This window comes from Cheilinus undulatus, linkage group 20 (genome assembly GCF_018320785.1).
Source record: "Cheilinus undulatus linkage group 20, ASM1832078v1, whole genome shotgun sequence".
NCBI lineage: Eukaryota > Metazoa > Chordata > Actinopteri > Labriformes > Labridae > Cheilinus > Cheilinus undulatus.
This window is the reverse complement of record NC_054884.1, coordinates 15,599,150-15,614,711: the sequence shown is the minus strand read 5'-3', so window position 1 is coordinate 15,614,711 and position 15,562 is coordinate 15,599,150. Positions and strand designations below refer to the sequence as shown.

Genomic DNA, 15,562 nt, shown 5'->3' with positions numbered 1-15,562 from the left:
TGACAGAGCAGATGAGTCATTACACGAAAACGATGTTTCCTTACCTCGTTATCCATTGTGTGCCTGCGGATGAAGCTGTTCATATAATCCGAACCGAGATTTGGGGGAGCGCCGAGTATCCATCATTGAAATCTTTGTTTTGCTTCATTATCGCTGTAGAGGAAACACACATGAGCATCCCAAGGTTACCTGTGACATGATACCTAAATTACCTTGTAAGCAGCTCTTTAAAAATGTCGCCCCACCCGTTAGAAGAGGATGAACAACTAACAAAATATCTGCTACGACCACGCCAAGCGCTTACTTCTTGCTTTAGCCGGGTTTTGATGAATAAAAACACATTTCAAGACATCTTTGCGCTGCCGCATCATAATCTCATGAAGGGACCAAACGGCTGTAATATTAATTTCTGTAAACCATAACGATGGCGGTCAAGCTTGCTATTCCTGATATGGATAATAAGAGAAGGCTAGCTGGATAATTTTTACATTACCAGAAAGTTTTTTTAGCAGGATAGTCCCTGGAGAAGACATAACAGGCGACCAAACAGCATCGTTAGCACTGACGCTAATAACAAACGGAGGCTAGCAAGTTAGCATTAGCTTGTAGCTTTTCTCAACATAAAACGAAACAAAAAACTATTTTTTCACAGATTCTCGCTGGCACTTGCATTTTAAATGCCAGAAAAATACCCACCGTCACCACAAATCTGTGTTTAATTTGTTATCTTTCTTAAAATGTACGACTTTTTCCTGTTTTCTCATGTGTCCTGTGAGTAGTGTTGGTTGGTAACTAGGATGGCTGTCCACCAATGACAAGAGCTCCATCAGTGTAAGCCCCTCCTCCTTTGCCTGTCCTCTCCCTCTCTGCTGCTCCTGTATCCATACAAGCCTCCACAAGACCTGCAACACCCACACTCATCTGGAGAGTACAAGTACAAATGAGGACAAAATAACTCCCCCCCCCCCACCCAATGAAAATTACAGTTTTTTAAAGTATTCTCCAGTGGTGTTAAACAGTAAATGGAATTTTTAACCTCCTGAGACGGGGAAGAGAACAAGATGAGTTTGATAGAGGAGAAAAAGCAGGGACAGAGGACAAGATGAGGATGCTGAAGGAGGAAAAAAGAGGGACAGAGAACAAGATGAAGACAATCGAGTGGAAGAAGGCAGGGACAGAGAACAAGATGAAGACAATCGAGTGGAAGAAAGCAGGTACAGAGAACAAGATGAAAATGGTAGAGAGGAAGAAAGCAGGGACAGAGAACAAGATGAAAATGATGGAGGGGAAGAAGGCAGGGACAGCCAACAAGATGAAAATGGTGGAGGAGGAAAAACAAGATGAGGACGATCGAGGGGAAGAAAGCAGGTACAGAGAACAAGATGAGGATGATAGAGGGTTGAAAGCAGGGACAGAGAACAAGATGAAAATGATGGAGGGGAAAAAGGCAGGGACAGACAACAAGATGAAAATTGTGGGGGAAATTAAATCAGGGACAGAGAATATGATGAAAATGGTGGAGGAGAAGAAATGAGCGACAGAGAACAAGATGAGGATGATGGAGGGGAAGAAAGCAGATACAGAAAACAAGATGAAGAAAATGGAGGGGAAGAAGGCAGGGACAGTGAACAAGATGAGGATGATGGGGAAGAAGGCAGGGACAGTGAACAAGATGAGGATGATAGGGGAAGAAGGCAGGGACAGTGAACAAGATGAAAATGGTAGAGGCAAAGAAGGCAGGGACAGAGAACAAGATGAAAATTGTGGAGGAGATGAAATCAGGGAGAGAAAACAAGATGAAAATGGTAGAGGAGAAGAAAGGAGCGACAGAGAACAAGATGAGGATGATGGAGGGGAAGAAAGCAGGTACAGAAAACAAGATGAAGAAAATGGAGGGGAAGAAGGCAGGGACAGAGAACAAGATAACAATGATGGACTAGAAGGAAGCAGGTACAGAGAACAAGATGAGGATGATGGATGGGAAGAAAGCAGGGACAGAGAACAAGATGAGGATGATGGGGGAAGAAGGCAGGGACAGAGAACAAGATGAGGATGATGGGGGAAGAAGGCAGTGACAGTGAACAAGACAAAAATGGTGGAGGGGAAGAAATCAGGGACAGAGAACAAGATGAGGATGATGTAAGGGACAAAAGCAGGTACAGTGAACAAGATGAGGATGATGGAGGGAAAGAAAGCAGGGACAGACAACAAGATGAAAATGGTGAACAAAAACAATTCAGTAAATACCATATTTTCATACAGCATATTTTAGTTTTATTCTTTGGGATGTTTCTCTATTTGTAGAAATCCTCAGTAACTCAGCAGAAAAACTGGGTCTGGGTAATAGCTGTATCTTCCAACTTGACTACCTAAAACATACATCACTCCTGGTGAAGAACTACTTCCAGGAGCCCAAAGTGAATGTTACTGATTGGCCAGCACAACGCCCTGCCTTGAATCCCATGAAAAATATGTGGGGTGAACTGAAGAACAAGGTCAATGAAAGAAGACAATCAAATCTAGAGGATCTTGAGAGACTGGTCAAAGAAGATTTGGTTGGGATTCCTCAGGAGACGTGTCTGAGATCGACTGAAAACTACAACAAATATCTGCAGGCTGTTATCCAGCAAGTCGACACAACTGACTTAAGCATTCCTGGGACTAATAATTGAGACCCTGGTAGTTTATGTAAAATTATTATGTCTCTGTGTGCAAAATAAACTAATAAGAATAAAAAAAATTAAACTAGGATGTTTGGAGAAGCTGTGTTGAAATTCCCTACCCTCAAAATAAACTGATATGTAAAGATATCAGTGGTCAGCAGTCAAAAGTTCAACACTGTTTTATTTATTATAAATCAATACATTTTATATAAAAAAGGACAAAGGGGTTTGAAATAAAACCATTTTAGATGTAAACCAAACAGATCAGGTTATGGCCACCCTTCTTACCACATTGGACCCATATCACAGACTCTTGATTAGCAAGCATGTCTAGTTAATACTCATTCACTCATCTCAAAACACCCTAGGCTATACTTAAGAACCATCTACTGTTTGGAAAAGGTTGAAATGGAAATGATGTGGTTGACATCAATCTCTCTGCAAAGCATTGCAAGTATATCCACTAAGCATGCCATTGGTTTTTTTGTGCACTCCATTACAACCATCACCAGCAGCAGCCAACATTATTTGTGGAATATGTAGACATTTCTTTAAAATATAGTAGTTCAAAGATGGGAATAATATTTAACCCCTGAAAGTAAATAAAAGCACTGCGTGTGACCCAGTGTTAACTGTCATGAATTTATGCACCAAGACCAGGCTCTTGCCACTTTGTGTCCCAGGCTTCAATCTTAGAGAAAAGCTAGCATCATTGTGTTTTAAACACTTAACCGCTTCTTGAAAATAGGTGGACGTTAAAATGGTTCATGCTTTAGGTCAAAAGGAGCACAGTCAGCTGCTTTAACACGCTGCTAACTGCACAAGTAGCACTCAAAACACTCAACGCAGAAGAGAGGGTGGGTGTGTTACAGAAACCAACTTGTGTATTAAATGTAAATGATGTTTTTTAGTTATTTGAAAATTGAACGCCCTTGTGACAGAACTGTAACCCGTTACCGTTTGCAGTGATACTGCAGGCTAACAGTTACAAAGGCATATATGTGCAATCAATTAATCCTCACAGCACTGCAAGATAAAAGCATACAATCCATGTGGATTAGCTCAGTCAAGATGAGCTTCATGACCCCAACTCTCACTGTAAATCTCATATTTTGTTGTCCACAGGTTGCCAAAATTTCCCTTCTTATTTATTATTAACTAGTTCCTTGCAGAAAACATACCAGTACTGTTACCTGGTCAAAATCAACTGTCTAAATGATAAATGTGGGAAATGTCTATGGCTTTTCCTGACGCTTGTAATGAAAATTAAGCTTTTATTGAGCTAACTCTGCTGGGTTATGTTAGGTAGGTATATGTTAAAATGGACCACACGTCCGTTGACTAAAAACACTCATGGGAGGAGAGAAAAGTAAAACAATAACTTAAATAGAAGTGCTTAAAACAGAAAAGTTCTTAGAGCCCTTTCAAAAACCAAAAAAACAAGGTTGCAAAGCAGGAATCCCACCCGACAGAAAAAAGGAGAGCCCAGATGAACAGCTGTCACTGTAATACTCATATTCATTCAATGATTCACAGATGCACAGTTCACGTGTAGGTCACATCCTTCCCTCCTTTACAAATATTTCATGTTTCCTGGTCAGTGGCCCCCCCACGTCTGTGAGCCGCGACTCCCCTCTGTTTCACGTCTGTCTGTGGTGGGAGAACACTCTGTCTCAGTACACCTCCTCTCTTCCTCATTTGCCGTCAGTGCCTGTTCCTCCTCTTTTTTCCTGCGCTCCAGCTCCCACTCCACGAAAGTGTCGAAGAGGCTGGGCCAGGCCTCGTCTTCGCTGTAGTTGCTCAAGTCAGGCCCGATGGCCTGGGTGAAGTTGAGAAACATGTTCCACGTGTCCCTTGAGATGCCCCGAATACCTGAGGGGTTCTCTGCCAGGAAGTCCAGCCAGCGCTCCAGGATTGCAGGTGTGTCCTGGGTGAAAACAAGGCGCCACAAGGCGATGGCGATTTCACGCTGCAGCGAGCGTTGTCCCTCCTCAGCGTCCAAGCCGAACTGGAAAGTGAAGCGGTACAGGTCCTTGAAGTTCTCCTCACCCTGGGCGTCTAACAGCATGCAGGGGAAACGTGAGCAGATGCCCTCCAGGCTGTCTGCCTTTATGGCCTTGCAGCCCTCAATGAATTCCTTCCTGAAGACACAAAGTAAACAAAAAGAAAATTAAAGAGATTAAGGCCAAATGTAAGCTTTAGTTGAACGGATACACTGTTGTGTTTTTCAAAAGAGATGACTCTTAAAACATGTATAAATACTGTTAACCAAAGCGCTACAACACAGGCCACAAAAGTCAAACGTAATTCAAACAGTTCCAGTAAGCAACAGCTGACTATAAAACATGTTGAAAACCAGAGTGTGCTGTTGTCAAAAGCCACTGGATGGAAAAGTGCTGAGTTAAGAATCACAGAGAGAGAACAGTGACGAGCAGTCTGGCCAGCAGGCAGTCCTATTCATCTCTGACACACACTGCAGAGTGGGAGTGTACAGCAGAATCTATTTCCTGTGTTCCCCCACACCTGACAGTATGAAACTACTGGGTGGGTGCACATTGCTTCAGTTTAGGATGCTGAAAGCTGTGTTGCTGTAGGATAGATTAATCGACAACTGGAAAGTGGAAGACTGAAGGCCAGGGAGTCAAACGGATAATGGAGAAGCAGCTGCCTTTATGGCTTGAGAAGTACTTGTCATGCAGGTCATTTATACTGCAAAATTATATGCAATATATATGCGGTATTTATATCGGTATGTATTATCATCACTGAATGTGTTTGCACTTGGAAGAGGGAGAGAGAGCAGAAGAGAGAGAAATCAACAGGTATCAGCCTCCTTCTAGCATAAACTAAGGTGTGATGTCTCGTGTTAAGACCGGAGTTTCCTATACCATTATATATATTTTTTGTGGCTGCGAGATGCCAACAGTGTCCTACACTCATACTACAGTGCTCTGTGTTGTTTTCTGTATATAAACACAAGAAACAAAGCACTTGTAGCTAGTTTATTGCTGCTTTTCTTGTTTTTCTTGTCAAGAATGCACTATTTACTTCAGTTTTTCTTTCTCTCCCTAAATGTAACAAATTTAATGAACTTGTAAATTATTTTGAGTTCTACTTTTGACATTTATTTTACATTTCAAAGAAATGTTTACATATTAAATGTGATGCTTAATTTATGCATAGAAGGTATGAGTTAAAATCCTGTTAAACTGTTTGGATAAGAGGTGCAATTATTAACCAACAGCAATCTAGTCAAAGTAACCTGCTTTAGAAATGTGTTTTAAATCAAAAGACTACAAGAAATGACAGTAAGAGTAGAAGGGAGAAACAAGCATGTAACTTATGTTACAAAAGGACTGAATGCAAATAAACACATCTAACGCGGATAAAATCATGAGGTAAAAGAATAAACAAAATGCTTTTTTAATTATTGCAATATAAGAGTGGGACCAGTTTTCAGAAGATCTTCAGGATATATATCTGGCCGACTTCGTTGATGAAAAAAAGTGTTTTATTTTTTACCCCAATTACATTCCAATAAGATTTGATAGGAGAAAATAAGTTTTTCTCTTGATTTTTGACTTTTCCAGCCAGACAGTGAATATTAAAACAGAAAACAAAGGTATGGGACTCAAAAATAAGACAGGAAATGATGGCAAATTCTGTTTATCAAAACATTGTTTATATTCCTGCAGAGCATCTGGGTTGTAGTTTCTTTAGTCGTCTAATCTCATTCACAGCCAATCGTCTAGCAGTTGTTATGCTAGTTCACCCTGATCAACAAATACCAGTAACAATAACATGCCCCATTCCCCAAAACCCTGCCTCACCTTGTAAACTTGCACATTGTCGCTGCTTGAAACTTCCAGGCGAGAACAAGCACTCGAAACTCTGCTGGGTCCACACACAGGTCGTTACAAAAGCTCTCCATGCCTTCCTCCAAAATGGCGTCTTCCTGCTCATCCTTGTAGCAGGAGAACAGCTCCTCAATGCGCATCAGTGACAGCCCGTCCCCATCCAGACTCTCATCCTTGCGTGGTTCCCCCATTACTGTGGGGATGACGGGCGTCTCCACAGTGACCTCAGGAGCCTTTGTGCCATTGGACAGCTCGCTGGTGGCTTTGCTACACGGGGCACTAGGTTCTTCTTTGTGGCCCCCACCACCACCGGCTCCGCCTCCTTTCTTGTGGTAGGACTTGGAGCCACTCTCCTTGTCTCCACTCTTGCTGCCGAGTGAGGACGTTGGGTTCTTACACTTGGTGACACACTGGCCCATGTCTTCCTCCCTGGTCCCCTCGTCTGTCCTTTCTCCTCACCTTCAGTCCCCGTCGGAACCACCTGGACGCCTCTGCTCTGGTCTAGCAGGACGTCTCAACATACCCTCAGGCCTGGGGAGGAGACAGAGGTGAAATGTTAAGTGTCATTAACTGTGGGTCTGACCTGAGGCTGTCTTGCTCAAAGTAGAAAAGGTCAAGATTCAAATTTCTGGAGGAAAATAAAACCTCTTTTTCTTTTAAATGTTAAAGGTCATTAAATTACCTTTGCCAAATCTGCCAGGATTCAGGTTTTGCACTTCCACACTTTAGTCTGAGGAAAAAAACAGTTCAAGATCACTTATAACCACAGAAACCTAGTGCAGCATGAATTCTTTGTTGCAGAGACACTAAAGCACTAGTCAAAGTTGCACAGAATCCCTGAAAGTTTCCTAAAAATAACTGGTGAGCAGCATGTCTGAAACTTTACTCTGAAATTCCCCTGTTAGCTCCCTTCTGTTTTTTTCCTCCTCCAACCTTTCGCTGACCGACATGAAAACTTCTAGAAAATTTCACCAGGGCATTTGTGAAAAACACTCAATGTCAAAGAGCCCTCTTTGAGTTGAGCCATGCAAGTCTGACTACGTTTGTATGAATTTATCTACTTATTCCCCACTTTTTTTTAACGATTTCCGTATTCTTATGAGAATTCTGACTAGACACCACACACATACATTTTCATAAAACTCTATTATGAAGAACTTTAATAAGTAATTTGACTGTGAAGAAGCAGAAGTGTGCTGCTTTTTATCGACAAGCTTTTGATGGTGGTGAGTTGAATAGTTTTGTCTTCGTGTTAACACAAGTCAGCACACAACATGTGAATCACAGATATCATTTATGCACCACCATCTCCACTTTGAAAAAACAAGCTAATAAGCTTTGTGAGTGAGGAAAGTGACCACATTGTTTTTCAAAATCTTCCTGGTGGACACTAATTGAAACTTGTAAAATCCCCTCAGTCCTCATTCCTTGACCATGTCAACAGAGGCGACAAAAGTGACCAAAAAAACACCCCCAAAACAAAACAAGGGTGATGGGATAAAAATGGCAAGTCGCTTCATGCTGCTTCTGCACAGCTTGTAGTTTAGATACAAAAAGGATTCAGTGTTATCAAGCTGATTTTATCACTGATGCTCACTCCCATGCCGTAAAGACTGGCTAAGACTAGGCCTGGGCGATATGGCCTAAAAATCATGTCACGGTATTTTTCTTGCCTTTGACGATAACAGTATAATATCATGGTATTACAAAATTAAAAAGAGATAATGCTTTTTAATCCAAATTCAAGTGTTATTAACCCCCTTCTCCCCTTAAAACAAGCCTCTGATGGCATACTCAATTTATCTCTACGTATAGGAATAGAGAAAACATGTTTTATTTTTTTTAAGTCTCTCTAGGTTTACTTCTAACTGCACACCAAGTTTCGCATTTCATCTCTGCTAAGCTGCTAATGACTTGAACACGTTAATTTTATTTTGAAGAGCTTGACGGAAGAATTGTGTTAGCATTGAGTGAGCTTAGCTTTGGCTGACGTACCAGAGAATACGGCTAGTTTACAGCAGCTTTTCTGACCTCATTTAACATCGCAGCCTGGATCTTTGACTCACCGTGGACTTAGAAAAGGAAATCATAAGTTAAAATAGACTTTTAAACAGCTGTTTATGCCATTGTAAGAGGAAGAGCTGCAGCGCTGGGCTCTGCGACCAGCCAACGCAGCACTTAGCTTGTGTTACAGCCCCAGGCAGGCTGACAGAGACAGCACACTGACATTTGTTGCGGTATGGCCGTCAGACTTTGATAGGAAAAAACACGTTTTGCCTGCTGACTGTGCCTAGTTACAACGGCAAGAGTCCTTGACATTCGGTTCGTTACCTGGCTACATGTAATGCTAGAGCTAAACGTGCTATTGACTAGACTCAGCCTGAGCTGCGTGTCACAACTCACTCTCTCCGCCAGCTGTGGGACGGTATTAATACCGGTTTACCGCCCACCTCTACGTAGCATCGTTTTTTAACCAGCTCCTCCTGTGGTCTCTGTGCTTGAAGCCATAGTCACACCGAGGCAGATACAATGAAGTCATCAACAAGCGTTATTGTGATTCTTTTTGTAATTGAGTAGTTTGGCAATACTTCTACCGATTGAGTGCTCTAATAAGAAATATTGCATTTTTTAAATCAGTCACTTTTGATTTTTTAAGAGAAGAAGTACTAGACAAATGAGAAAAGAAGCTGAGCCCCTTAAATGAACTACTGCTATATTACAAATTGGTATTACCAGGTTCCCTAAAGAAAATGTATTTTAAAAAGTGCAATAAAGTTATGATGGCAATTTACATTTCTTAAAGTTACAAGGAAAGGAAGTTAAATAATGACATTAGATTATGCCATATTAAGGGTTTTAGGGATCTTCTCCCACGAAATTTTTGGTGCCAACACTTCATTTCTCCTATTGCAGTTTATTTTTATTTTCCAGTTTGTCATTAAAGTAAAGGGACACTTAATCATTTTAACATCCTCTACTTTATGCATGAATGTAATATTTCACATTATAGCAAGAATAAAGTTCCATTATTCACACAGTGGTCTGATGATGTCTGAAAGGTGAACCTTTAGATTACAGGAATACGGTCTATAATTCAAAGGGTGTTCACTTTTAATTTTTGCACATTTTTGTTTGTGAGTTCATCCACCATAAAAAATATGATCTTTTAAGACCATCCACTGACATGGAGAACACATTTTAAGGGATAAAACTACTTCTGTGACCCGTTGAATCCTGACTATATGATGATGAACTTCAACCTATTTAGTCTCAGTCACTGTCTGTGGCAATAGTTTTTCTATTTAATTACTGTCAACTATTATCAATAGAAGAATCAAATTATTCGGGATGCTGAAACTATGAAAAATACGCTGTAATAAAGACATCAGTGTGCTGAATTTTAAATAATTTCTAATTAAATGTATAATGTGTGCAGGCGGAAGAGAGGGAGAGAGAGGGAGAGAGAGGGAGAGGGAAAGCACCAAAACAGGACGTGAATCATGACACCAGATGGTTTTCTGTAAAACTGTTGGGTCAATCAGAGAAGTTTAGGAAAGTCTGCAGACACAAATTGAGCACTGTCTCACACAGTGAGTCATGCAGGCAGTGCGTAAACCCGGGGATCTGCGTAGGTTCACCCCTGCAGGCATAGTGCCATATTTGCTATGAAGCCGCAGCCACTGGATGCGTAAAAACGCAGGATGCATGCCTGTCAACATCAATGCATCAACTTCTCTTCCCTCGTCATTTTTACGCCTTGAATCATGCATGTTACGTTATAGTAACAGAGAAAACAAGTGCATTATGCCACACAAATAGGCATCCGTGCAAAACAGCACGCTGTGTAACACACTGCGCGATGTCCAAGCTTACAGCATGGGCATAAATACATACGTGACTGATTTAAGCGAACCCTCGAGGCAGATAATTTGCTTGAATAATTTTTTTAATCGAATCACTCGAATAATTTGAGGAATCATTTCACCCCTACTTGTAACCCAACCAGTCATGGAGGTTTGGACCTGAAAATCTGTTGTTTCATTTTGTGAATGGCAATCAAGGACACGTCTGAGATGCCTCACAACCTCCCAACAGAAAGTCTAGCTGGTTTGATTTTTCTCCTGGGTCCCATGATTTCTTCCATGACAGCAATGACGTTTATCGATGAAAGCACACAGTGCTTTGCACATGTAGTTGTCTCAAAATCTAAACAAGACAAAGTGAAGACAAGGGATGAAGTTATTGCCTTGAGATCAAACTATGAGACACTGGAAAGATTGTAGAGCTCTGGCAACTACAACCCTGCCTTTCTGATGTGTTGTTGACGGAAAAAGAGTAAAGTGAGAGAGAAAAAGCAGACACACTAACAAACCTGTGAGTAACTGCCAATAACATCAATATCAAGCTAGCTGATCATTCATCACCAAGTTTGGATGGGTAAACAAACAGTACAGTAAAAACAGTGTGTTTGTTAACCATCTTTCTGGGTGTAGTCTAGCCCAACCTCTCTGCCTTTTAATGTCATCATTGTGGTGGTGAGGACTACTCGGGTAGCACTGTGTAGTCTGACATGCCTGTCAGTGAAATCACTACACCTCTCTGGCTCTGTGAATCTGACATAGTGACCATTGAAACATAAAAAATCATGACGTCTGAGCCGGCTTTAAGAACACGCTGTAAGAGTGAGATCTAGCAGGTTCCGTGTTTGACTGTGTAGCAGCCATCCTATATCATGCTGTTACAGAAAAAAGACTATAGGTTGGTTTATGTAAAAAAACAAACAACTAATTTAACTTGACTTAGGTTAGGGAAAAAATTGTACTAAAGATGTTTACATTCATTTTCCCCAATAATATTTATTACTAGACTTGTTAAAGAACAGCACATGTATGTTATCATCTTTCCAATGATCATCTGCACTCTAAACTCTGTAAGACAATAAAATCCTTCACTCATGCTGCTACTCCTTGCACTTTACTTCATTTTTAGAAGTGAGTTAAATTTAGTTTTAAGTGTGCAATATCAAGTTTTAATTGTCATTTTAGCCTCGGTTTTAATGAATCTTCATTACATATTGTGTTTTTATTGCATGTTAAATTGTCCTGTGTTTTATGTTGTATTTAAACCAGTCGAGTTGCATTCACATTTGTGTTGCTTGCTGTGCTTTCAATGACAATACAGACTTTCATTTATTCATCACTTTATTCTTATTAATGTGATATGATTGCCATCTCTGTTGTGCTGCCAGACTCATTACATGAAAGGGGAAAGGCTGAGCTAAAAATCCCCTCTGTTTGTCAGCCAGATTTTATTGTCTTATTATTTCAACTTCAAATTTATGTAATCAGGGCCCCAAAACATGTGATGGGGAATACTGTGTCAACTACAGCTGATTAGCTAGAAATGCACTGTTTCTATTCATCATCATGACTTGAAAAGCTGAAACCACTTCTTCATTTCTAACGTAGGTAATAGTTGTTGGAGGAAGTAAAATTCTGAATGAAAGGTTATGAATCTATTATGAGTACATTACTGGTTTGAGTAACAATAACAGTAACGATAACATTTTAGGGCTAATATCAATCAATACTTGAGGAATAAATGAAGCAACTAAACCAATCCTTGTACTGCATTTTAGGCTGTATCAGAGGAACTGATTCCTAGGAATGATTATTGGAATATTTCTATGCAAACTGCATTACATGACTGTACACGAACTAATGTTTAAAGTAATCAATCTGACACAAGAGAAATTTAAGTTTGATCTGTCTTCTATCAGTCCATTTTACTGGAAGTACCTTGATTTATTATTTTTATTATTGCAGTTCACATTAATCGAACTCTATGTTTATAATAGGGATATTTTAAAAAACTCAGATCTCACATAATTAGTAAAATCAAATAATTTTGATATTGTTTATCATGGATGCATGATATTGATATTAGCAGATATTAAAATTTCTGGCCATAATTATAACCAATATTTTGACTTTGAAAATCTGCCTACATCAGCTGTATATATTGGCCAAATGATCAAACAAGTGGAACAACAGACCTACGTCAGCTGATGTTTTTTTGTTCACCATCATCCCTGACACTTCAAAGTGTGTTTTAAGGACTGATATTTGTTAATTTATTCAACCTCAAACTAAAATTTTTTAAGGTCTGAACTACAATTAAATATCTGTGTTGGCTAAAATTAATCTGTAAATACTGGCATATAAGATATCAGCAAAAATCCAATATTTTACATCCTTATTGGTTTGGCTGCAATGTTGACATTGGGCCACCAATGTTGGGAAATTATAAATGAAGCCTAATGTTAGTTTGTTAGGACATGGTAGTCATACACCCAGCCATGACCTGACAACCAGTTGATCCTAATTATCACCTCCCAGCTCCCACAGCCAATCACACCTCTTTTTCTCAACACAGCAGTGTATTTAAATATGATGTACTTCTGACTAATCCCTGCTTGCATTAATGCTGATGCACCACACTCCTGTTGCTACTGCAAGGCTTAACTTCCTCCACCCCAGCCTCCTCCTTTATAGCATAAAGCTTATTGACTCTCATATTCAGATTCACGCTAATGTGGATTCATTATTTTAGAATGAAATTTTGTTGTATTCAATACGTGTTGTAATAAATGCATGGGGGTTTCTAGCCATGTGCTCCCTGGAAAGTCAAGCTTGCACCAGAGGCTCTGCTAAGTAAAACTGTATATCCATTTTGCAATAAAATCATTAAATATATGACAAGAGTGTTCCTGACTGAAATATATATTTCTAAATTGCCAAAAAGTCTTCGCAAACTCCTTCCTACTTTGCACTAACAAGTTGAAAACATATTTGTGTAATGAAGGGTGGTCTCTCTTGCTCTCTCTCTCTTGGCAGCCTTTGGTTGAAATTTAATTGATGATCTTAAAAATTTGGAAAATATTGCTAATTTTTGATACTAGATCACTATGGTATCGACATGGTCCTAGTACCAACATCTGATACCTACTGGACTGAATTACAACAACAATATTGATAGTTAATTTCGATACCCTGCCACCCCAAATGAAAGGCAAGAAAATCGATATGGAATTAGTGTGAAGTTACATCAGTTGCCTTTTCTTATCCCAAATTCAACTGGCACCTTCTTAAAATATTTCAGTAAATTATGCACTACACTCAGACCGCTTTGACTCCTGCTGACTTTCAACACACTTTTAAGGCACCAGCACAGTATAAAAGTATTAGTTTAGCAGAGGTACTAGAAAAACCCAAATGATACCCATCCCTAACTATGATGACTGGTATTTATCATGACAAGATCTCAAAGCACTGAATAATTTGACAACCTTTACATGCATTGACGTTATGAATCTTTTTGATAATTACACACACTTCCTTCCACCAAAGGTAAACATTGACCACCTAATTGTCTTCTTATGAAGTAGCTGGTCAGGGTATTACTTACACAGAGTCCCTCAGATGGCATTGGCCATGGATCAGAGTGTCTCTCTATTCAGCTCCATCGTTGTGACCTTGACATCCACAGTGCTGAAAAGACACATTATCTTGTCATCATAAGCAGAAAGCGATAGCTCATCATACCCAAAACTCTATTTTTGTCAACAGGCAATGAATCTGTCATATGGGCACAACAAAACACTTCTCATCAGTGCAGAATTGTTTTCAGTGTTTTAATTAAATCGACAAAGGAAATTACGTTAAAGCCTTAGGATTTAAAATGTATAATGTATTGTGGACTTAGGCTCTTGTGTTGGAGTTGAGGGTGTCCAATGACAGACCTCTAACAGGGCACAGACACGCTTTGTTCTGAATTACATCTCACAAACTCGCTTTCAAAATCCAAAACTACTAGCTCCTTGAAATTTAAGTAGCTTTTATCGTTGATTTTATCAACTCAGGACTTGTTTAGTATTCCTTAAGAAAAGCAAATATAAACAACATCGGAGCAAATCGTCTGTGTGGATCATAGATCGGGGCATGTCGAGACAAATGTCTCCTCGGCTGGCGCTGACTAACTTCACTTAAACATCTGTTGGACGTCTCGTGGCCTACTTATTATTAATCCCGATGTTCAATTATCATCCTCAACTAGCCTTCTGTATTAGCCAAGCACTGTAGTTTTATAAAGCTAATTTGTAAGGCAGAAAACCAGCAGCTATAACAAAGTTGAGCAAGACTTAGAATGTGTTGTATCTGCCCCGCTGTTGGCGATGTGTCGCTTCCGTAAAACTGAATAGATGATCCCTACTGATATTACAGTCATTAATGTTATTTTTTCCTAGTTCTGGGGGGAAGTAGCTAGCTCAAACAGGATCAAGTGAGCTTAACAGCACATACAAAACAACTAAAATGGCAAGTAAATACAGTTTTGATAACAAACTACAGCAGGATAGTTCAACCAGTCAAGAAACAAGTAGTTCTTAGTGTAAAGCTTGATAAAATTTTACAAAACACCATCTCCATTGAAACATTTACATCAAAACTGTCTGGCCCCGACGACGTCGCCATAGCTAGCTAGCATCAGCTCGGTTAACTAAAAGTTAGCTATCGGCTAAGCTAGGTCTTTCGATTAAAACAGCGCGACACGATTATCATACCAAAGTAACTTACCTTTTTAACAGATTCCTCTGTGTTGACCTGGATGTACATTACTTCAGGTGTGCCAGCTCAAATAAAGTAGTTAGTAAGTTGGCCAAGGCAGCGTTTACGACAAGAAACGAACTGAGGCAAACTCGTCGCGTTAACTCAGATTGCTAGCTAACTAGTTAGCTGGTAGCTGACAAAAACTTCCACATCAATGTCGATTATTACTTCACTTTATAAAAATAATTTAATAAAAAACAGCAATGGGGGGTCGCTCCTCACTTCATTTATAACTATAACAAATCTACTGTTAGAGTTAAAGGACCATCCCAGCTTAAGCAGCCAATTTCTTTGTGCTTCCCCCTTTTAGTCATTGAGTGTAGCTACATTGTGAACATTTTCCTGCATCACTTCCTCCCTGCTGCAAGCGGCCAAC

General features: G+C 39.9%; 2 protein-coding genes across 4 annotated transcripts in view; both read right to left on the bottom strand.

Moving 5' to 3' along the window:
- LOC121528547 (katanin-interacting protein) overlaps positions 1-789 on the bottom strand; it is a 32,072-nt gene extending 31,283 nt beyond the window's left edge. For 2 of the 3 annotated variants that reach the window (XM_041816054.1, XM_041816056.1), the window contains exons 1-2: positions 697-789; positions 45-153 (exon numbers count right to left, since the gene is read on the bottom strand). In XM_041816054.1, the coding sequence (XP_041671988.1) occupies positions 45-83 (39 nt within the window). In that variant the 5' untranslated portion in view covers positions 84-153; positions 697-789. Of the gene's footprint in view, positions 1-44; positions 154-493; positions 551-696 lie in introns of those variants that run through there. The other variant, XM_041816055.1, reaches the window with a different exon arrangement.
- Positions 790-2,831: 2,042 nt separating this feature from the next.
- On the bottom strand, positions 2,832-15,537 carry dcun1d3 (defective in cullin neddylation 1 domain containing 3). The gene is made up of 5 exons (XM_041816029.1): positions 15,154-15,537; positions 13,988-14,070; positions 7,203-7,250; positions 6,494-7,051; positions 2,832-4,804 (listed from the first exon to the last, which is right to left on the bottom strand). Exons 4-5 carry the CDS (start codon positions 6,937-6,939, stop codon positions 4,261-4,263), a joined length of 990 nt encoding a protein of 329 aa, XP_041671963.1. The 5' UTR covers positions 6,940-7,051; positions 7,203-7,250; positions 13,988-14,070; positions 15,154-15,537; the 3' UTR covers positions 2,832-4,260.
- Positions 15,538-15,562: the final 25 nt, after the last annotated feature.